Source organism: Lytechinus variegatus, chromosome 6 (assembly GCF_018143015.1).
Source record: "Lytechinus variegatus isolate NC3 chromosome 6, Lvar_3.0, whole genome shotgun sequence".
NCBI lineage: Eukaryota > Metazoa > Echinodermata > Echinoidea > Temnopleuroida > Toxopneustidae > Lytechinus > Lytechinus variegatus.
Window position 1 is genome coordinate 13,889,799 of NC_054745.1, and position 24,489 is coordinate 13,914,287.

The 24,489-nt window shown below is 35.6% G+C and overlaps 1 protein-coding gene across 1 annotated transcript; it reads left to right on the top strand.

The window, feature by feature from the left end:
- Window positions 1–310: 310 nt before the first annotated feature.
- LOC121416863 lies at window positions 311–24,004 on the top strand. Its single transcript, XM_041610384.1, has 8 exons — window positions 311–1,795; window positions 4,733–5,262; window positions 6,020–6,068; window positions 10,068–10,582; window positions 11,914–11,962; window positions 13,393–13,907; window positions 20,941–20,989; window positions 23,489–24,004. The coding sequence occupies exons 1-8, from the start codon at window positions 311–313 to the stop codon at window positions 24,002–24,004; spliced, it is 3,708 nt and encodes a 1,235-aa protein (XP_041466318.1).
- The last annotated feature ends 485 nt before the right edge of the window (window positions 24,005–24,489 follow it).

The window sequence follows — 24,489 nt, forward strand, 5'->3', positions numbered from 1 at the left end:
TTTGTATAAAAAAATGAAAACAGTACATAACAAAATATTTGTGATTCAAAAGAGATAACCATGTTGTATGTATGACGTAACGATTTAACAACGTTGCAACTATTAGCTTAGCTTGACTGCTTGGCAGTCCCTAACAACAGTTACAAATGATATTCAATAATAGTGCCAGATAGCAAGTGTTTGAACTGATTTTGGTCCCTTGTTTATTATTCCAGATATCTACAGTGAGAAGATTTCGCAGTCTCTGTCTGTTCGAAAATGTCGCACGATCTTGGAGGACAAATATTCGAATCATCTATGTAAAATCCAAATGAAACCTTGGGATAAAGATGATTATGCAGAGTTTGAAGGTATGCACACCGTTGTTACCATGGTAAAGAAGGACGCTCGTGGAAGAGATATTAAAAAGAAGGAAATACTTCAAGGCTCTGTTGGGAAAATCTTTTCGGCCAAAGTAAATGGAAAGTTTCCATCTCGAATCCTTATTTCGGCTCTGGCTGGACGAGGAAAGACGACAGCTGTTGCTAAGATGGCACACGACTGGGTTCACAGAGAGGAAGGGTCAGGATTAGAAGACTTGCCACTTCTGTTCGTAGTCAAGTTTCGAAACACAAGTCACAGTACATCGATCGGAGAAGCCATCATATCACAACTCCTGGGTGATGTTGACGATCTGACGCCAGAGGGGCTAGAAAGTTTCATCAGACAGCATCAGGGAGTCTGTCATATTGTACTAGATGGTCTTGATGAGTATGCTGGTGTCTCTTCCTCAAGCAATATCATGAGAATTCTCCGCAGGGAAATGTTTCCACGGTGTCGAGTACTTGTAACAACACGACCTCACCTAGAATATATTTTTAGTCAAGGAGATCTACCATGGGTGTACACAAAGATGGAGATCGAAGGATTCTCGCGAGACAGCTCACACGATTACATTGACAGGTTCTTTGCTTCTGTTCAGAAAGATATGAAAGCGAATGCTCTGAAAGTTTACCTCGATGAACAACCCCTAATTGAGGAACTCGTAAAAACTCCGCTATTTTGCCTCATGGTCTGTCACTTGTGGTCTGAAGATTTACTTCAGCGTGACACTACAACTCAAACAGAATTACTCGACCAAGTTAACGTATTTTTAATGCTCCACGCAAATGCCCGGACACCTGGCTTGATAAAAAATGCCAAACAACTAAACAAAATAATACTGAAACTGGGAGAAATTGCTCTCACTGGTCTGATCAATGATGCTAAGAAGTTAGTTTTCTCGTCTTGTGATTTTCAGAGAGTTCCCTCTATTTTTGATATGGCATGCGCCCTAGGAATAGTCTCAAAGAATGTTGTTTCAACCAGACGCCTTCCACAACTTGACGAAGCATTTCCCACTACCACAACTAATATTGAGTTTTATCACAAACTTGCTCAAGAACATGCAGCAGGAAAGTATCTTGCTAAAAAAACAAACCGCTTTCTTTTGTTGTTGAAGTCCAGTAAGTTAGACCGAGTACTGAGAGATATAAACACAAGCATTGGAGAATATGAAAATCTTATTCGATTTTCTTCTGGTACGAAGAGCAATCTCTGCATTAGAATAATGGAGAACGTCCTTACAAATAGTTATTTATCTGAGAGTGAGCGATATCGTATTCTCCTAGACTGTTCATCAGAGTCTGGGGTCAACGATGGGAATGTGTCATCGCTGGTACGAAGGTGTGTGACGTCACGACGTATGATATTAAAGTCACCAACAGTGTATACTATTGTTGGGATGCTAAATATTCCACGTGAGCTGAAAGAGAAGGTAATCTTAAACACGTCATATAATATTGCATCTTCTGCTATAGCTAATAGAATTAAAAATATATTGCACGAAATTATCCATGAAGATCAAAAAGAGTTCATGAAGAATAGATATATTGGAGAAAATATTCGTATTATTTATGATACTCTCCATGAAAGTGAAGAAATAAATACTCCTGGGATGTTGTTACTACTTGACTTCGAGAAAGCTTTTGATTCAGTTTCACATAATTTTTTATACAAAGTCTTAGAAAAATTTAATTTGGGGCCTTCCATTCATCAGTGGATTCAAACGTTTTATAATGAAAGTATGTCTTCAGTATAAATAAATGGTCATTTGTCAGAACGTTTCTTTATAAATAGAGGCTGTAGGCAGGGTGATCCCCTTTCCTCATATTTATTTCTGTTATGTGCTGAAATTTTAGCAGTTATGCTTCGTCAAAATGATTGTATTAAAGGAATTGATATTAAAGGAAATATTCGGAAAATTACTCAGTATGCAGATGATACAACCCTCTTTTTAGATGGTTCGAATGAATCTCTGAACAGTGCCCTTTCTGTTATTGCGATTTTTTATTCACTTTCAGGATTGAAAATTAATGAAGATAAAACTAAAATTGTTTGGATTGGATCGAAAAAATATAGCCAATACAGAATTAAAACAAAAATGAAACCCTCGTGGGTTGATGATGGCTGTTTCACTTGTTTAGGTATAAACTTTTCTTTAAATTTAGATAACATTGTATCTCTAAATTACATACCTGCCCTAAACAGGGTGAAGCGCCTAATTCAAGTCTGGTCAAATAGAAACATAATCCCACTAGGTAACGTAACTCTTGTTAAAACTCGTTTTCTTTCACAATTTGATTATTTAATTTTGTCTTTGCCAAATCCATCGCCTGTGTTTATAAAAGAGCTGGAAAGGGTTCTGTTCAGTTTTTTGTGGAATAAAAAACCTGATCGTATCAAAAGAATTCAGATTTGTAATTCCTATATGGAAGGTGGTGTGAAAATGGTAAATATTGAATGTTTCTTTATGTCGTTGAAATTAACCTGGATACGAAGAATGCATAATGGATTCATGGATAATATATGCTTCAATTCTTTTTTGCATGCCATCCCTTTTTCAGACCCCAATTTTTTACTTTATAGTCATGGCTATTTAGAAAAGTTTGTTGATATAATAACGAACCCTTTTTGGAAAGATGTACTCTCCTCATGGTGTATTTTTCGGAAAGCAAATAGATGTTCCAGTAGAAGAGAATTCTTTTCTGAACTCCTATGTCATAATGAAGACATAGTTATTAACAGAAATCTAGTTAACTTTAGGCACTGGAGTCAAAGGGGTTTAAGATTTGTCAACGACTTAATAGGAACAGATGGTCAGGTTTTAAGTAGACAAAGAATTATTGAAGTGTACAATGTTTCCATTGATTACCTTACATATTTCATTATAAAACAAGAGATCAGTGAAAAGTTAGAGAGTTTTTCGCAACCTGATAACGATTTTGTGAAGTTAACCACTCCATTGAGACCAAATGTCATTGCTGTATTGATGAAGCAAAATAAAGGTTGTAAAAATATTTATGTTCCATTGGTGAAAGAAAAGGTATCTAATAACTTTCAAAGAAAAGAAAAATGGGAAGAAAGAATCGGAAAACAAGTCTCACTGGAGAAATGGCGTTGTTTTAATTCTATACCGTTTCAAGTAATGACAGATGTTTCAATCAGGTGGCTTCAATATTGCTTAATTAACTGTATTATTCCAACAAAATTTGTATTTGTGCAAAATCCAAGCTAAATCAAGTAGTACTTGTACTTTCTGTACCTCCCAAGTTGAAACTATTGAACATCTGTTCTTTGAATGCCACTTAGTTAAAAAAGTATGGGCATACTTTGAAAGGAGACTGTTTGAAAGATGCAAATTAGTATTAAAACTAACTATGGACAATGTTCTTTTTGGAATTACTCCCATTAAATATAATAGAGCCTTAAATACACTGATTATTTGGATATAATGGATGATATATAAAATCAAATTAGCTGGAATTCGTCTAATGCCACAGAAAATCCTCAACGAGTTAAAGAATGATTTTTTGTACGAAAAAGCTATTTCATGTGAAAATATGCAGCAAGCATCTTTTGAAAAGTGTTGGTCAAATTTTATTAATCTTTTCGACTAATGTCGAAAAGATTTTCAACGGTTTGCGAGATACAATTTTGCATCTTTATCTCTCGTTCTCTACATAAATTAAAGCTATGTTTTTTGCTTTTGGTACCGTAAATGATTCATTTTATAATAAGACTGTATTATCAGCTTTTGTTGTAATACTGTTAAACACTCACTATCTGATTATTTTTGTACATTGACTGAAAACAAATGTAAACTGAAGCCATATTAATTGTGAAAGCAGATGTACATGTAAACTGATTGTTTATTGAATAAAACACCCTACTGTGGGTGAAAAAGAAATTGGAAAAAAATCTTAGGTCAGGTAATTATTTCTAGAGAAATAAGTCCATACCGTCAATAAAGCCTATACTTCAGTTATCATACAGTATACATGGTATAGGCCTACTTATGTTATACTAAGTAGCGCAGTATTGGCCGATCTAATCATTCAAAATTAAAACCTAACGAATCAGGAGTAGCATAATAGATAAAAAAGAACGCATGAATGGATGAACCATACAATATGATAAAACAGTAAGAACATCAGAGTTTAAACAATAAACCCGGGTATTGTGGGTCTTTTTTTACTAAATTTTCTGCTATTGAAGAATATAGTCCTATGAAAAATACTAAATAAATGGTACGATACTCAATCTTTAGGAATAATGCGCGTTGAATGTTTCATTTACCATCCAAAATAAAAATGTTTCAGTGGTTCTCCTTCCTATGCTGCTTATTTCAATTGTTCTTTCATCTACTTAATAGGTTGTGAGTGTAGAATTTGAGCAGTCTACCATGGGAACCGCTGTGACAGATGGACTATGGGCCTGTCTTAAATCATTCCCGATGCTAACTTCTCTCACCATCTCAGACTCGTCTATCGATTTTCCTCCATCTCCTCCTGAGCTACCATCCATCACAAGCCTATCAGTTAAGGGAGTGACGTCACAATGTTATAAAGGTCTGATCTCGATGCTCCCTTGTTTGACAGACATAGCAGATATGGATATCACTATCGATGATGCAGAGGGAGACATTGCCTATATCTCGGCTAGTTTTCGTCGGACTGGAGGACAAAAGCTAGAACGGATAATTCTTCGTGACGCTCCGTCATCATTCCCGTCACGGAAAAGTTCTTTCGGGACTGAGACAGAGGGAGGACTGAGGCTGCTATATGACAAAGACGCTACGAACATGCTTATATTGCACAGCACTAAACATTCGGAAAACAAAGGTCCTGTTGAACTCCTCGAGTCGTTTGCATTTTTGGCATCATTGGCGGAACTGGAACTAGAGTGAGTTGTTATTTTTAGACAATAAAACATATTGCACGTGGTTGCGTTCTTAGATAAACGTGGGATTAGATTAACATTGAATCAGCTACAAAGATAAGGTAAATTAAAATCCACTACATTTCTATCAATACGACATGTACAGTTTTTATAAAGTTGTGTGACCTTTTCAAAATGGCCTTTCCCTTACTCTACATCAATAATCATTTACATTTGAATTTGAATCTGCGTCCACAATTTCCCAATGAACGATTGTCTTAAAAAGTGAAGAGAAAAATGAAAGCAATGAACATAATATTGATCACTTTTACTACGCCTACTAAATCAATGTCATTACTTCCTTTATTTTAATTTCTTATTGCACATTAATCAAGTTTTGAAAATAGTAATTTTCTTTAGTACTAGCTTACATAACGTATCCCCCCCCAAAAAAAAAAAAACGTGGACCCTACAGGTAAAATTAATTCTGTATTATACTGCATTATCATGACATTTGAATTATTTGATCACAAGGTTTTATTATTTTACCGAACTCTATGAATTGGCGGCCCCACTGGCCATTTTCCCCTTGATAGTAAATATGTTATGGGTCTATTAAAATGTCAATCCATCGACATGGGATATTTCTATTAAACATTTTCCGTTACTAAAATTTAACAGATTTAGAAATTATAAGGCTAATGATAAGTTTCTGTCGAAACGAATTTTTCCCCATCAAAATTATATGTCATATAAATTTACATTTTCCTCGATTTTGTAGATTTCTTGATGATTGGTCTTTCAACTTCAAAACAACGTTTGGTGTTAAGGTGAGCATTGATTGTTTCGAAGTCTAATGATATGTTTAACGAGCCTCGCCTTACCATTAACCGATCATTTAAATCAATCCATAATTGTATGACCCCACCTAGTAAAAACAAATTTATTAAACGAAATTATTAGCCCCTGTTTGCATGCAGGTTTTTATTCTAAGTACGGTATTTCTAAATACGTACGTATAAGAAAAGGGGGAGCTTACCCAACAGAAAAAAATGTTATAAAAATAGCAGAAATGTAATTGAAAATATTGGTGAAGGTTGACCAAATTCAATAAAAGATAAAGAAAGATATTACGCTCTAAATTTCACAAATATGACGTCATAAAGGAATAAGTGCCACATTTGTTGTTCTTTTTTTGGAACGGTTGCAAAATGATTTGTCTTTTGATATAATGAAGGTATAATAAAACCCATTTTAGATGTTATGAAAATATGAAATTTCCTTGCTTTTTGACAATACGATATGGAGGAATGTTGCTCGCAAATGACGTCACACATCAAATAATGAAAATTCTAATATTTTTGTATTCTTTAAAGGATTTTTCTACAACCTCTGACAATATGGTTTTCTTTCATTCTTGAGCTAATTTTACAATAAACTTTGGTCAAGGTGAACTTCCCCTTTCAACCTGTAAGTGCAGATTGAATACCCCGAGCAGTGGCGTACCGTGGGTCACGGCATGGGGGGGGGGCACCAGCAAAAATTTCGAGTCACGCTCAGTTGTCAGGTATTCTGACCTAATAGAGATATTTTAAGGACATGCAGGATATGTATCTCACTGATTGAATAATGCGAGCGCGAAGCGCGAGCTGAAAATTTTTGATATTCAGAGCTAAAAAGGGACATTATAAGCATATTTTTTGTAATCATGATATGTAACTGTGTCGCTAAACAAACAATGCGAGCGCGAAGCGCGAGCTAAATTTTTTTTTATAAATTGAACCTAAATAGAGAAATTTTAAGGACTATATTTCAAAATCCATTAAGAGTATAAATATCTCACCACAGTCATCTATTGCTAGTGCCATCCTTTGCTGATTTTGTTAGAATTACATCTAAACACAGTCATGAAGCACCTTTTGTAGTCATTGTAATCATGATTATCATACGCATTTTAATAATCAAATACTGCAAACACAGAGCGCGGGATGAAATTTTAGGAAATTTAGACCTGAAGAGGGGAATTCTAAGGCTTCTTTGTATGTATTCCCTAAGACCGTATGTATTTCACTAACCAAATGATGCGAGGGCGAAGCGCGAGCTGACATTTTTTTATTTATTGACCCCAAACATGGATATTTTAAGGACTATGCTTTTTGTGAATCCATTAAGAGTATACCTACATGTATCTAACCATAGTCATTTAATGCCAGTGCCAAGCGCTTGCTGATTTTGTTACAATTACATCTAAACACATGAAGTACTTTTTGAAGTCATCATTGTAATCATGAGTATCATAAGCATCTCACTAATCAAATACTACGAGTGCGAAGCTCGAGCTGAAAATTTAGGATATTCCGACCTGAAGAGGGGCATTCTAAGGCTTGTTTGTAGGAATTCACCAAGACCCTACTTATTTCACTAGCCAAACGATGCGAGCGCGAAACGCAAGCTGAATTTTTTTGATATTCAGATCAGAAAAAAAAATTGACATTTTAAGAACTGATTTAAGGAGTTCATGAAGAGCAGAAATCTCACTAATTCACTAATGCGAACGTTAGCAAGGACAGGAATTTTTTTTATATTAAGACCTTAAAATAGGACTATCACTTTAAGTAATCATGAAAAAGAAGAATATGTCACTACATTAAGCAATAATAACTCCAATTGCGAGGAAATATATTTGTATATATTGATTTGCAAACGGGAGGTTTTAGTACAACATGATTATATATCTCGTTAAACAGTCTATGCGAGCACCAGGAACAATGAAGCACATAATGTTTCACAAAGTTATGAAAAAATGCTTCTTATGTAATATAACATACAACATAAATATAATATAACATTATAATGAACAATAATCTCTTCTTTCCCCACTACGTTTCACCTCCCTTTTCCCTCTTTTTATCCATTTAACCGGTTTTTTTTGCCAGACGATTGGGGGGGGGGCACGTGCACCCATGCCCCCCGTAGTTACGCCACTGACCCCGAGGGTAGACAGGATCAGTCACTTTGTTCCATCCCCCCCCCCCTTAGAAAGATGTGAACTGTGCCAGGGAATCAACATACACCTTTTGCGACATTCCTTTTAAAAGGAAATCTATTTATTTATATATTTATCGTTTTATCTATTTGCATATCTATTTTTTTATTCATTTATTTTTGGGGATGGGGGTTACCAATGATTTCTCGTAACTTAAGGGGCTTCCCTGGTTAATTAAAACTGAAATAAATTCGCAATAGTTCAAAATCATTTCGTCTTGCTGGTTAAAACTGGGGCTCGGTGCCAAACGTTAAGTAGCCGCTAAAATAAAACAGACATAAACCATCCGTTGCTAAGAAAATTCAAAATTACCAATCACACACAACATTGGAATCTGAACTTCACTATCAATACTTAAACAATCGTGTTGTGTGGGTTTTTTTTCTGAAAGTTAAAGCATAAATACAATAGTGCAATATTTTATGAAATTTCAAATGCAAAAAATGTAAATTTAGTAATGTGAATGAACGGGCAGAACATATCTCGAAATGAGGACACTGCATTTTTTTTCACGGAAATAAAGCGTTTCGAGATGCCTAAAGATTAAATCTAAAAAGTCATCATTCTTTTTTTTCTAACTAGCGATATACAGCGCGTCCCCCAAAAATGTCCCTCTGATATGCGGCTTAATAATTTCCAAAAATTAAAATTATTCTCAATGAAATGTATGGATATAGGAAGCCCATATCATGTTCTAACTTCTATAAAAATTTCATTGGTCTCGCTTCAGTGGTTTTGAATACACAGCCTACTATGTAACAGTGGTGCTTTTCAGCCCATTCCAAGTTTGTATGCATGCAACACTGCTTTGTGTTCTGCACTTTCTTGCATATCAACCCCCTTTGACCATTCTGACCAAGGAGATATCACCTCTATCTCGTAGTTCTGACCAGGGAAATCTCCCTGATCTAACCAGGCTCATCAAATCACAACCTTGAGCATGTTCAGAAGGGCAAAAATAGTATTTGACAGTTCATATCATGTTTGATGAACGGGAGATGCACAATGATTGAGACAACGGGTCATGTCTGTTTCATGCATAATTCCAAAATACTGCATTTTTGTTTTCATTACTTTTTTTTAGTTAATTAACTACTGAGGTCAAGTTCAATAATTCAGTGTAACTTTTTAAAAGAAAAAAGTCAAAAAATAATTTGGTATAGTTTCTTTTCGCAAAGGGTGATTAACTTGTGGATTCACCTTTTCCAGGTTATTTTACTCATCCATCATTCACATTTTCTTTTAAGTTGGTGCACTGATTCCCTTTATCAATCATCAAACAAACTTATATTTTTTTTATGTTTCTTGTCCTTCTGAACATGCTCAGGTTTATGATTTGATGAGCCTAGATATGATTAGGGAATTATCCCTGCTCAGATCCTGGATGTAAGAATCGGGGTTAACATGCCATAGACAATGAAGAAATGCATCAATGCTGCAAACTTGGAATGAGCTAAAATGCACCACTGTTACATAACAGAGTGTGTATTCAAAACCGCTGAAGTGCGACCAATGAAATTTTCATAGAAGTTAGAACATGAAATGAGCTTTCTACTCATGAACATTTATTTGAGAATCCTACCACATTTTAGAATTAATTCAGTCCTATGTCAAAGGGATATTTTTTTGGGACGCGCTGTATACTACTCAATTCGTAAATACCTTTAGCATCTATCCACCCATTCAGTTGTGAATAATAATTCCGCTTGAAATACATGTTATTATTCATTGAATATAACGTTATTTTCAATATATACACATATTTGTCTTAATTTTTTTTTAGATAACCAAATGTCAACTGTCTCCTGAGATGACTACGAGAATATGGTCCTGTCTCAGTTCCTTCACCTCACTGAACCATCTCAACATCTCAGACTCATCTATCGATTTCCCTCAATCTCCTCCTGAGCTACCATCCATCACAAGCCTATCAGTTAAGGGAGTGACGTCACAATGCTTTGAAGGTCTGATCTCGATGCTCCCTTGTTTGACAGACATAGCAGATATGGATATCACTATCGATGATGCAGAGGGAGACATTGCCTATATCTCGGCTAGTTTTCGTCGGACTGGAGGACAGAAGCTCGAACGAATAAGTCTTCGTGACACTCCGTCATCATTCCCGTCACAGAAGAGTCCTTTCTGGAGTGAGACAGAGGGAGGACTGAGGCTGCTATTCGACAAACGTGCCGCGAACATGCTTATATTGCACAGCGATAAACATTCGGAAAACAAAGGTCCTGTTGAAGTCCTCGAGTCGTTTGCATTTTTGGCATCATTGGCTCAACTGAAACTAGAGTGAGTTGTTTTTTAAGACAATAAATCATATTGTACATGGTTGCGTCCTTAGGTAAACATGGGATTATATTAAAATTACATTTTCTGAAATTCAGACCTATAAAAGGACGTTATAAGCAATTTTTGTAATCATAATACATACCTGTCTCGCTAAACAAACAATGCGAGCGCGAAGCACGAGCTGAAATTTTTGTATAACTTGACCCCTAACGGACATTTTAAAGGACAAGTCCACCCCAACAGAAACTTGATTTGAATAAAAAGAGAAAAATTCAACAAGCATAAGACTAAAATTTCATTTCAATTTCTTATTTTACATCCGATTTTGATGAAATCTTCAGCATTGTGCTTGTCCGATTTTTCTCTATTGATTCAAATCAACATTTTTCTGAGGTGGACTTGACCTTTAAGGACTATATTTTAGGAATCCATTAAGAGTATACATATCTCACCACAGTGATCTAATGCGAGTTCCAAGTGCTTGCTGATTTTGTTAGAATAATATACATCTAAACACATGAAGCACTTGTAGTCATTGTTATCATGATTATCATACGCATCTCAATAATATTGCGAGCGCAAAGCGCGAGCTAAAAATTTGGAAATTCAGACTTAAAGAGGGGCATTCTTAGGCCTGCTTGTAGGAACTGACGAAGACTAATCGTATTTTACTAACCAGATGATGCGGGCGCGAAGCGCATGCTGAAAATCTTTGATATTCAGATCAGAAAAAGGGACATTTTAATGACTGATTTTAGGAATTCATGCAGAACAGACATATCTCACCAATCCACAAATGCGAACGTAAGAACGAACATGAAATGGTTTATATTAAGACCTTAAAATGGGGTAATCACTTTAAGCAGTCATGAACAAGAAGCATATGTCTTTACATAAAGCAATAATAAATTCGAAGTGTGAGGAAATACATTTGGTTTATATTGACTTAAAAACAATAAAATTTTAGTACAACAGGATCATGCATGTATATCTTATTAAACAGACAATACGAGCACCAGGAACAATGAAGACATAGGCCCTGCGAAAATAATGTTTTATAAAGTTATGATTTTTTAAATGTAAAATATAACATAACATAACATAATTATAATAAAATATAACATGATAATTAACAATAATTACTTCTTTACTACGTTTCTCTTCCTTTCTCCCTCTTCTTCTCCTTCTCCCCGTTTTTTTATCAGCCGATGAGGGGGGGGGGGGGGGGCACGTGCCCCCCATGCTTCCCGTGGTCACGCCACTGGTTACGACGACACATTTTTTTTCCATCAAAATAATATGTCAAAATTGCATTTTCCTGTAATATATAGATTTCTTGATGGTTGGTCTTTCAACTTTGGAACGACGTTTGGTGTTAAGGTAAGCATTGATTTTTTTCAAAGTTTAATATGTTTAACCAGCTTCGCCTTACCATTTAACGGACATCTAAATTAGTCTATAATTGTACGATCCCACCATTATGTAAAGTGTTTTTGCCCCCTGTTTGAACGCAGGTTCTTATTCTAAGTACTATATTTCTAAATACCTGTACATATATCTAAATGGGGAATTTACCCTGAAGAAAAAAAAATTAAAAAGAGCAGAATAATAATATTTAAAAAATGGTGAAGGTTGAGCAAATTCTATAAAAGATCAAAGGTATTAAGCTTTTAAATTTCGCAAATGTGACGTCATACACGACCAAGTGCCACATTTTTGTTCTTTTTGGAACGGGTGCGAAATGATTTGTCTATCGATATGATGAAGGTACAATAAAACCCATTTTAAATTTTCTGAGGAAATGACATTTCCTTGCTTTTTGACCATACGATATGCAGGAAAAGTTGTTCGCAAATAACGTCACAAATCAAGTAATGAAAATCCTGATAACTTTTTGTATTCTTTGATGGATTTTTCTACAATCTATATGACAATATTTTTTCTTTCATTTTGGGGCTATTTTTACAATAAACTGGTCAAGGTGAACTTCCCTTTTCTGCCTGTTAGTGTAGCTTGACTACCTGAGGGGTAGACAGGATCAGTCACTTTAATAATTATGTTCTATTTTCCCCCTTCGCGAAATGTGAATTGTGACACGGAATCATCATATATCTTTTACGATATTTTATCATGCATTCTATTTATTTATTTACTTATTTTATCATTATTATTGTCATTATTTTTTTGGGAAGAGGGTTCACAAAAAACATTCTCGTAACTGTATGGGCTACCCTGGTAAATCAAAACTGAAATAAATTCGCGATAGATAAAAATCATTTCTTCATGCTGGTTTAAACCAGAGCCCAGTCATGTCAGTGCCAAACGTTAAGTAGCTGCTAACATACTGAAAGACATAAACCATCCGTATACTACCAAAATTGAAAATTCCCAATCACACAAAACAGAGAGATCTGAACTAAAAAAAATCGTGTTGTGTGTTTTTTCTGGATGTTAACGCAAGAAGTATATGTAGAGAGCACTACACAGTTGTGCAACGTTTAATAAAATTTCAAATGCAAAAATGTAAAATCAATAAAGTAATCCCTATTGTGTGACTGAACGGGCAGAATATATATCTAACTATTAAGACATTTCATTTTTCTCACCGAAATAAAACGTTTAAAGACTAAATTTAAAAAGCCATTATTCTTTTTTCTTCACTAACTACTTCACTATATACTACTTAATTTGTAGCATCTATCCACCCATTAAGTAGTGAATAATAATCACTCTTGATAAACATTTTACTATTCATTTAACATAACATTAAGTTTCATATATAAACACATTTGTTTTCATTTTTTCTTTAGATAACCAAATGTCAACTGTCTCCTGAGATGACCACGAGAATATGGTCCTGTCTCAGATCCTTTACCTCACTGAACGATCTCACCATCTCAGACTCATCTCTCAGTTTCACCCCATCTCCTCCTGAGCTACCATCCATCACAAGCCTATCAGTTAAGGGAGTGACGTCACAATGCTATAAAGGTCTGATCTCGATGCTCCCTTGTTTGACCGACATAGTAGATATGGATATCACTATCGATGATGCAGAGGAAGACATTGACTATATCTCGGCTAGTCTTCGTCGGACTGGGGGAAAGAAGCTAGACCGAATAATTATTCGCGACACTCCGTCATCATTCCCGTCACGGAAGAGTTCTTTCGGGACTGAGACAGAGGGAGGACCGAGACTGCTATTCGACAAACATGCCACGAACATGCTTACATTGCACAACGCTATACATTCGGAAAACAAAGGTGCTGTTGAAGTCCTCGAGTCGTTTGCATTTTTGGCATCATTGGCTCAACTGGAATTAGAGTGAGTTGTTATTTTTAGACAATAAAACATATTGTACGCGGTTGCGTTCTTAAAAAAACGTTGGATTAGATTAAATTGAATCAGCTACAAAAATTAGGCAAATCAAAATCCACCATGATATTATCAATACATGTACACTTTATAGAAAGTTGTATGGCCTTTTCAAAATGGCCTTTCCATTTACTCTTCGCAGGGACTTGGAACGATTTTTTTTCAGTGGGGGTGCTGAAATCTCTCCTCAAAGGGGGGGGGGGGCCCAAATGAGTTTTCCATGATTACACACACATACATATATACATGTATATACATATATATGACAATCACTTCTTAGATTTTTTCTTAGTAAAGAACATAAATATATATTAGATAACTCGAATGCGAGCTATTTTTTTTTCGGGGGGGGGGGTGGATTTCATTTATTTTATCCTTAAAATTGAACATTTTGGGCAATGTTTGTGGTCCTGAACAAGATCCGTATGTAACAAATAATAACTGCGAGACGCGATCAGATATTGTTTATATCATACGCTCTGGTCTGATCGACAGGGAAGTGTTATAAGGACTGTCTGCAGTTACCCATTAAGACCATACATATATCAACAATGAAATAATGCTAGCGCGAAGCGCGAGCTGAAAATTTTGACATTCCGACCTAAATACTGGGCATTCTACTCTGTAAAAATAAGTTCGCCAATCAGTCCGATAAATTGGTCAGATTGACTAATTTGGCTTAGTAATGTGTTTTGACTAACTATATTTGTACCGTTACTAATTTAAGTTTTCAAATGACTTATTCAGTTAGTCATCCACTTAGATAACATTAATCAATTGACCAATTTGGCTTGGTAATCTATTCTGACTTACTTTGTTTTGACCCTGTACTAATTTAACGTTTCCGTTGACTTATTCAGTTGGTAATTCATTAAGACGGTTACTAATTTAAAATTTCCGTTGACCTACTCAGCAAGTCATCGACTTCAAATTCCGTTGACTTATTCGTCAGCAAGTCATTCGCATTCCGACGGTTTGTCCCTGTACTAATTTAAAGTTTCTGTTGACTTATTCAGCTGGTAATTCATTCCGACGGTTCCTACCGGTAATTTAAAATTTCTGTTGACTTATTCAACAATTCATTCATTCCGATGGTTTGTCCCTGAACTAATTTAAAGTTTCCGTTGACTTATTAAGCTGGTAATTCATTCCGACAATTACTAATTTAAAATTTCCGTTGACCTATCCAGCAATTATTAGTCATTCGTTCCGATAAACCACAAACTCGGTTGACTTATTCAGCAAGTCATTCATTCCGATGTTTTGTCTCTGTACTAATTGAAAGTTTCCGTTGACTTATTCAGCTGGAATTCATTCCGACGGTTACTAATTTAAAATTTCCGTTGACCTATTCAGCAAGTCATTCATTCCGATGGTTTGTCCAACAGAATTTAAAGTTTATCGGAATGAATGACCAATTGCTGGATAGGTCAACGGATTCATTCTGATAGTTTGTCCCTGTACTAATTTAAAGTTTCCGTTGAACAATTCAGCAATAGGCCCATAGTCTGTCATTCGATCATTCCGATGGTTTGACTTCCGTTGACTTAATTCTGCTGGTAATTCATTCCGACGGTTACTAATTAAACATTTCCGTTGACCTATTCAGCAAGTCATTCATTCCGGTGAGCGCACTGTACTGGCAATCGATCTCGACGCGACTCGTCTAGTTATCATTTAATAACCTAGCCCCAGCTCGATATGGCGATATGGACTTGGTCTGTCATTGATGTAGCACTGAGGCAGTTTTTAATCAGAGATGCTAAGTTAAAAAAAAATGTCATGCGTGAGATTTTCATGACTCGACGTCTCTGTGCGCGTGCGGCCAGTACTTACACTCGTACGTTGCGAAAAGGCGCGCGCGCAACGCACGCTCATGACAAGTGGGCTTCAAAACCATGCGATGCACACATGCCATTCATCGTATCACGTACTAGCTGTGCGCTAACTGCACTCTCGATTCGTCTCGCGTGCCGGGCTAGAAGCGAAGGCGGTCGAGCAGTCGTATAATCTGGCGAATAATGCTACCTTTTTTCTTTTTTTTTCTGTCGGGTCCCGATGCGTGAGAAAAATGGGTGCCATGCGTGAGATCGTGAGACGGACCCTGAATGCGTGAGTCTCACGCACAATGCGTGAGACTTGGTAGCTAATTATTTAGTGGTTCGTTTAGTTTTGTTTAGCGGGATCTTGACACTTTCTGGCAGCTGAGTTGAACGATGGTCTGACAATGTGACATGTTTCCATGGCATCGCTGGGAAGCACAACAGAGTTCAGGGCAGTAGATCTATAAAACTATAAATCTATATTTTGGCCACTAGCCTATGTAATGATTGTACTGTGAGGGACCATTTCTTCTCTGTATTTTTTGGCACATAAACACGATCTATTTTGCTACTTTTTCAGAAATTATAGGGAATTTCTAAGTTTTAAGTACGGTACCGTAGATCTAGGCCTAGACCCTATATTTTTTTTTATTAATTATGTTATACTAGGACTTGATATTTATGTGTTTGTTATGAGAAATTTAGAGCTTTATCAATTTTGTGGATCTGCCTTGAACCTAAATTTAGATCTAGGTCACGTGTTCACTGCTACCACCCATCAGCCTGGGCCTGGGCTGAGGAATCTAGGTAGATCTTCTAGGTCTAGATGTAGCCTATGCCAATGGCAATGTTGTAATGTTAGAAAACATACACTGAAAAACTCTTTAAAATGTCAGTTTAGTAACCAAAAATATTTCCATATATAGGCCTAACATTAGACCTAGTTGTGATTTATTTTTCATTAGGCCTAGGCCTAGTAGATCTAACTTGGGGACTATTTCTTTCATTCACAAGAGCACTCGAAAACTGTAATTTTGAGCATTTTTGTGTAGGCGTGGAGCGTTGTGGCCCAGTGGATAAGTCTTCTGACTTTGAAAGAGAGGGTCGTGGGTTCGAATCCCAGCCATGACGTAATTTCGTTCAGCAAGAAATTTATCCACATTGTGCTGCACTCGACCCAGGTGAGGTGAATGGGTACCCGGTAGGATTAATTCCTTGAATGCATGAGCGCTGAGAGGCAGCTCGAGCTAAAGCCGGGATAATAATAATAATAACAACGCGCCTCGGAATAGAATATTTCTAGATAGATGGCGCTATATAAATGCCTATTATTATTATTATTAGGCCCTCCAGAATCTATTGTTGGAAAATCAAATTTCAAGAACATTGTTATTTATCAATCTCTATTTTTAATTTCGAAATTAAATTAATAAATAAATTAATAAATAAATAAATAAATAAAATTAATAAATTAATTTCGAAAAACTCAATTTATTTAAGAGCCAAGTAACATGATAAATAAATGTAATGGAAACTGACTGTAAAAAGAATCAAGCATTTGTCCCCAAGAACAAATAGCCAAACATTGCTAACCTTAATTTGCCACGCAGGGAGTAGCAACAGAGAACAAGGTTGTATCATAACTTTGTTCTCTGAATCAGTGATCTAGATCTAGAGCTTGATTCTCTAAATTTTCTGGTCCAGTATCGGGCCATGTAGAATAGATCTAGGTCTATTCCGACGGGTTTTGACTCGGTTATGAAATATCGAGGGGCGAAGGTCTATATCACAGCTACTATTTTCATGCTAGTATAATTTTACACACTTGTGTTTAGACTAACAAGTTAGACCAAGATCTATAGTATAGGCTACATGCAACCTAACCCTGGGAGCTTTGTTTAGTCAGTCAGACCAAGGAATGTTAGTCTGATTGACTAAGTTTGTTTAGTAATTTCTTTGACTTTCTCTGACTAGCAATGAAAGTCACTTGACTACAGATTAGTCCTATAAGACATCACTTGAATTACCAATATTTATCATTCAAAATGACTAAGTTTGTTTAGTCATTCAGACCAAGAAATATTAGTCTGATTGACTAAGTTTGTTTAGTCATCTCTGACTGACTAAAAGGGAAAGTCGCTTGACTAGCAATGAAAGTCCCTTGACTACAGATTAGTCCTATAAGACATCGCTTGAATTACTAATATTTATTAGTCGAGATTACTAATATATGTTAGTCATGATAAGTGGCTGACTAATTAAAATTGATCCTATTACACATTCCATATGACTAATTTTTTTAGTCAAATCGACAAACTTTTTTTACAGTGTAATCACTTTTCTAATAATGAAAAGGATTGGTATATAACTATACAATTGATGCGAGCGTGAAGCGCGAACAGAAACAAAATGAGATTTCTGACCTAAAAACAGGACATCTAAAGCACTGTTCTAATCATGAACAGGATAGGTAAAAAACTATACAATTGATGCGAGAGAAAAGCGCGAGCAGAAACAAACTTGAAATTTCAGACCTTTAATCGGGACATTCTATTCATGTTTTGTAAATCAAGAAAATGATGGGCAATTGGATATATTCTTACAATGATAATGTGGGCGCGAATTGCGAGCAGAAAAGTTTTATATTCTGGTCTGAAACTCCACACTGAACAGATAAAGAAAAATCAAACGAACATGGGAATAACGATTTGATCAAAATCCGACAAGGAATATTAAAGTTATTGCATTTTCAGATTAGCATTTTTCCGGTGAAACAGTTTAAGCATGTTTTCATTAATATTCAGTGAGCAAACTGATGACGTCATATCCCCACTTATTCTTTTGTATTTTATTTCATGAAATTAAGTTTATTCAATATTTTCCCTTCAAGAGCGAAAACAATTGAATTGACAACTGATTTAGTCTAATAGATATTCTTTGCTGCAATTTATTTCATTAAAAGGGAGACATGTCATTCACACTGGTAGGAGAATATGAAACAATTTTGATTCCATGTAATAAGGCAAGAACAAGGAGAGTGGGGATGTGACATCTTCACCCCACATGGGCGGAAATCCCAGAGGGGACAGGGGAACGTATTCCCCCTACCAAAAAATAGTAGGGGGACAGAATATCAAATGTCCCCCTTCTATCTTTAGTCTTTCACGGAGAAAAATATATCACTTCACAATCGAAATAATATATTTTGGACTAAATGACCTTACATTTTTAGTGAAAGCCTTTCTTTTTTCCCCTTTTTTAGGGGGGGGGGGTGGCTTGCCAAATTATGTTAGGGTTAGAATGACTTTACATTTAGGGTGATAACCTTTCTTTCTTTTTTTTTTGCTTTTCAAATTTTCCAGGCCCTTGTCCCCACCCTTTGGGGATAGATTTCCGCCCATGTCAACCCACCTACTAAATATTCATGAGGACATGCATATCAACATTTTCATTAAATATTGCTAAACTTTAGAATTAAATAACTTAACTATTTGTTATCAGATTTTTATAAAATTGTATTTGATATAAATATTTTCAGCCCGGAGTAGCCCCAAAACAAGCTTCGTATCTGAATAAACATGCGTGAGCGTGTTTCAAGTTATACGTAGTACCTGGGCATTGTAAATACAATTTTTATCATAAAAATCAATAATGCGAGCGCGAAGCGCGAGCAGAAAATATTTGATATTCCGATATGAAAGTGTGAATCTAAAAAAATTGTATTAGTACTGTGTCTGAAAAATCTGAATTGGAGGGGGGGGGGGTTCTACAAAACGTCGTTCATTTTCATTACATTTCTGTCATTTATCAACTTACCACTAGATTTCCAGGAGGTGCTGCCTATGGAAAATTTCACATGAAGCACCCCAAGTGCCCCCGCTTCCCAGGGCCACGGGGAAGGGCAAAAATACTGTGAAATTTGATTTATATTGTCTGACTTGTAATTGTGGTACTAAACACGGGCGGTCGGGCACGCGCACACTTGATTCGACATAAAACCTGGAAGTTTCAAGTCCAGCCACACCTATATCCCATGTTCCTCCCAGCTATCGAGTAGTGTGTATATCATGATTATCACGTAGAGCGCACGACCACGTCTCTATCGGAGTGCCGTTGCTTGATGAGTCGTGTTATAGGAGGGATGTTATTGGAATATGTGAAAGACTATGTAAATGATTTACGATTGAAGGATGTGATAATCATGTACATTATAACATTTATAAAAAAATAAGAACTGAAAGAGAACCTGATTTCGTGGGGATGCTGCCTATGAAAAATAACACACACAGCACCCCCCAAAAAATTTCAGAAGGTGCTTCAGCACCCCCGCTTCTCAGGTCCCTGACTTTAGGTCAACAGTCATATCCATTTGAATTTGCATCTGCGTTCACAATTTCCTAATGAACGATTGTCTTAAAGAGAAGAAGGAAAACAATAACAATAATATTGATCATTTTTGGTACGCCTACTAAATTAATGTCATCACTTATTTTTTTTTCTTCATTTTTTATTACACATTGATTAGGTTTGTGAAATTGTAATTTTCTATATTACAATCTTACATAACGCATTGCAAGAAAGAAACAGTGGACCTGCCACTTTTATGTCTGATTGTCAGTTTCCTTTACATTATGGAAATGATAGCCTTTTTGGAAGTAAACTGACTCCATGGAAGATCAGCAGCAATGCATTATTGCAGTTGAATATGGAATAACATCCGTATAATTTACTTTACTCCTTACCTTTTAATATTGTATTTAAATTCTGACCTCATCATCTCATGTTATATGTATTTGTATCTACTTTGTATTTGTTATTTTTACATGGAAATAAAACAAACAAACAAGACCTTATAAGGTAAAACGAATTCCCTATTTACTGCAGTATCATGACGATTTAATCATTTCAGCACATGGTTTTATAATTCTACCGAAGTCTATAAATTGGAGGCCCAACTGGCCACTTCCCCTTAATAGTATGTTATTGTATGGGTCTATTAAAAGGGTAATCCATCGACTTGGGAAATTTCTAATAGACATTTTTCGTTACTAACATTAACACAGATTTAGAGATCATAAGGCTATCGATATGTTTCCGACGACACGATTTTTTCCATCAAAATGATATGTCATAAATTGGCATTTTCCTCTATTATATAGATTTCTCGATGGTTGGTCTTTCAACTTTGGAACAGCGTTTGGTGTTAAGGTAAGTATTGTTTCAAGTATTATGTTTAACGAGCTACGCCTTACCATTAGGAAAATGTGTTTTAAACTCAATTATTAGCCCCCTTTTCGCATGCAAGTTCTTATTCTAAGTACGGTATTTCTAAAAATACGTACTTACAACGAATAAGGAAGTCTACCCTGAAGAAAAAATGTTATAAAAATAGAAGAAAAATAATTAAAAAATATTGGTGAAGGTTGACCAAATAAAAAAAAGATAAAGAAAGGTATTAAGCTTTATAACTTTGCAAATGTGACGTCATAAACGTGCAGGTGCCACAGATTTGTTTTGATTTTTAACGGGTGTAAAATAATTTGTCTATTGATATAATGACGATACAATAAAACCCGTTTTAAATTATCTGACAAAAAAGGACATTTCCTTGCTTTTTGCAGGAGAGTTGTCGCATATAACGTCACAAATCAAATGATTAAAATTATAAGTTTGTTATTCTTTGACGGATTTTTCTATTAAACAAACATGTGACAATACTTTTCCTTGATTCTTTTGGCTATTTTTGCAATAAACTTTTGTCAAGGTTAAGTTCCCTTTTAAAAATTTTAATGCAGTTTGACTATACCCCAGGAAGTAGTCAGGATTGATAACTTTTTGCTACCTTTGAAAAATGTAAATTGTGCCAGGGAATCTGCATAAAATTAAAATATTCTTCATCTATTTATCTTTAGTCTCATTGTTATTATTATTATTATTTGTGGGGGGGGGGTGTTCACCAAAGTATTCTCGTAACTGAAGGGACTTCCCTGGTAAAATAAAACTGAAATAAAATTTTCAATAGTTTAAAATCATTTTGGCATGCTGGTTTGAACTAGGGATCAGTGCCAAACGTTAAGTAGCCGCTCATAATAAAACAAACATGAGGTATAAGAAGAGATTAGTGCAACGTTTATTGATATTTCAAATGCAAAAATATAAAATCAATAAAGTAATCTCTATCGTGTGACTGAACAGGCAGAACATATCTAGAAGTAAGGACATTACATTTTTTTTCACCGAAATAGAACGTTTCATGATGTCTAAAGATTAAATCTATAAAGCTATCATTCTTTTTTGGTTTTACAAGCTAGCGATATACAGTGCGTCCCAGAATAAACGAAATCGAGATTTAACGATCGTTTATCATAACTTTATCATAAATAGAATAGACAAATGACATACCATTTTAAAGCTTAGAATCTCCTCTTTCATCTGATATTACTTAGATTATTTCTTATTCACGCATGAGTGAGCAAAAACAATTTGAAGAAAGGATACCAAAAACTCATTTGGCGGGGGGTATCTGGGTTTCAAAAAGAAAACCACATTTCTGAAAAGTTCAATATCTGCTCTTTAATTTGGTACCTCAATTACAGAAAATGGTCAAGAAATAAAAAAGTTCTGGTCATTTGAAATAAGGCTTGTATTTCCATAATTTCATGAGATAAACGTGTTTTCACCGGTTCCCCACAGAAGCTTTCGCATGGTGAACAAAAGATTTAATGCATGGCTGATCGTCAACAAAACGGAGTGTCGAGTGAGTTTGAAAGCCAGCCTGAAGAACCTCTTCATTTTATGAAATTATTGAAATTCAAGCCTTATTTCAAATGACCAGAACTTTGTTATTTCTTGACCATTTTCTGTAATTTAACAATATCTCTGATGTGGAACGTAAAGTGGAGAATCTTGCAGTAAAGACACAAAGTGCAATTATCAGATATTTCAAAAGGACTCATGGATTTCAAATTTCGTTGCCAGGATGGTAACCATTACAACAGGGTGTAATCAAAGCTAATAAAGAGAACTAAATTGTAGCAAATGGTTATACTATAGTGACCATAACACTTTTCTGATCAAGGTATACAATTATTCATATTTTGGGGGTAATTGTTTATGATGTAATCGATGATGTTTTCACCTTATTAGTGTATGTGTGCACCTGTCTTGTCACTTTCACTTTATCATATGGCCCGTGAATGTCTGTATTTACTCTACTATAAATATATTTTTTTAAATATTTGTATTGATTCTGATTCAACATAAATTTCCCTTGCGGAATTCCAGCAAAAGTTCTACGACATACGAGGTATCGGATAGAGCGCCCCCTGCTCACGTTTGAGAGACATAGGGAATACAATTTTTTGTACTCCTGAGACGCCCTCGAAATGCACCTCGAGCGGGCATGTCAGGATAACGTGCTGTACAGGGCAGGAGAAGTGGTCTTGCACGATTGCCTAGAAACCTTTCTTTCCTCTCTTTCGTTTATTTTTCTAACTGATATAGATTCAACAATTATTGAAATTATTCTTTTCTGAAAAAAGGAATGCGTGTTTACAGGACAACAGTCAAAACTGACTAGTTTGCCTATTCAAAATAACAACAACCCATTAATTATCACGCTTGAAAATATTTTTATTATTCATTTAACTTTTTTTACATTTTCAATATGCAGTACACGCAAATTTGTTTTCATTTTTTTTTATTCAGATATCTAAATGCCAACTAACTCTAGAAATGGCTAAGAGAATGTGGTCCTGTCTGAGTTCCTTTACCTCACTGAACCATCTCCACATCTCATTCCCATCACTCAGTTTCTTTAAATTTCCTCCTGAGCTACAATCCATCAGAAGTCTATCAGTTGAGGGAGTTACGTTACAGAACTACAGAATTCTGATCTCATCGCTCCCTGGTTTTGTAGACATAGTGCATATTGATATCACTATCGATGATCCAGAGAGAGACATAGCCTTTATCACGGCTGGTCTTCGTCAGAATCGACGACAAAAACTCACAAACATTACCCTTCGCACTCTGTACTCACTTCCAATAAAGCGGTGTCGCGTATCTAGCGAGACCTTGAGAGGACTGAGTCTGCTCATCAAGGAACATACCAAGAACCTAATGGAGTTCTATCTGGGCTGGGTGAAGTGCGCATACGAGGATGACTTGGTTTATCTCATTGAATGCTGCAGATATGTGAAGACGATGGAGCGTGTAGAGTAGGTTCTTGCTTCAAACATAATCTGTTATAATTAAAGTACATCGATCAAAAACAGAAGTTTGATTCAGAAACACTACTCATAATACAGTACACTATATTTGTTATGCTATTGTAATAAGGTGTCAATCCAAAGCAGCTGTTCTATTCAGGTGGCATTTTATAATTTTGAATGATTTGAGAGAAAAAAAATAGCATTGATATAGTCAGATTATGATTGTCTCAATCCTATGCATTCTCTGTTAGAATTATCAATGAAAATGATACGACAGGTCCTTAATACAATTGGCGACGGAACCCCCAAAATAGGAGAGGACCGACAAAATTTTTTGACAAGCAAAAAAAAAACGTTCAACGAAAAAACATCAACGAAAATTGGGGGGGGGGGGGGGTCGTATGCCCCACGGCCGTGATCTGGTAAAACTACGTAAGTAATTTTTTGGCGTTTTTCATTTTTTTAATGTTTCTTATAATATTGAATACGCTCTTT

Bases quoted from the DNA above. Each gene is read 5' to 3' on its own strand.
- LOC121416863 (XM_041610384.1), top strand. From the start codon at position 311: ATGAAACCTTGGGATAAAGATGATTATGCAGAGTTTGAAGGTATGCAC. The intron at 6,069-10,067 runs GTGAGCATTGAT...ATTTTTTTTTAG, and splicing joins AAACAACGTTTGGTGTTAAG to ATAACCAAATGTCAACTGTC. The intron at 11,963-13,392 runs GTAAGCATTGAT...TTTTTTCTTTAG, and splicing joins GAACGACGTTTGGTGTTAAG to ATAACCAAATGTCAACTGTC.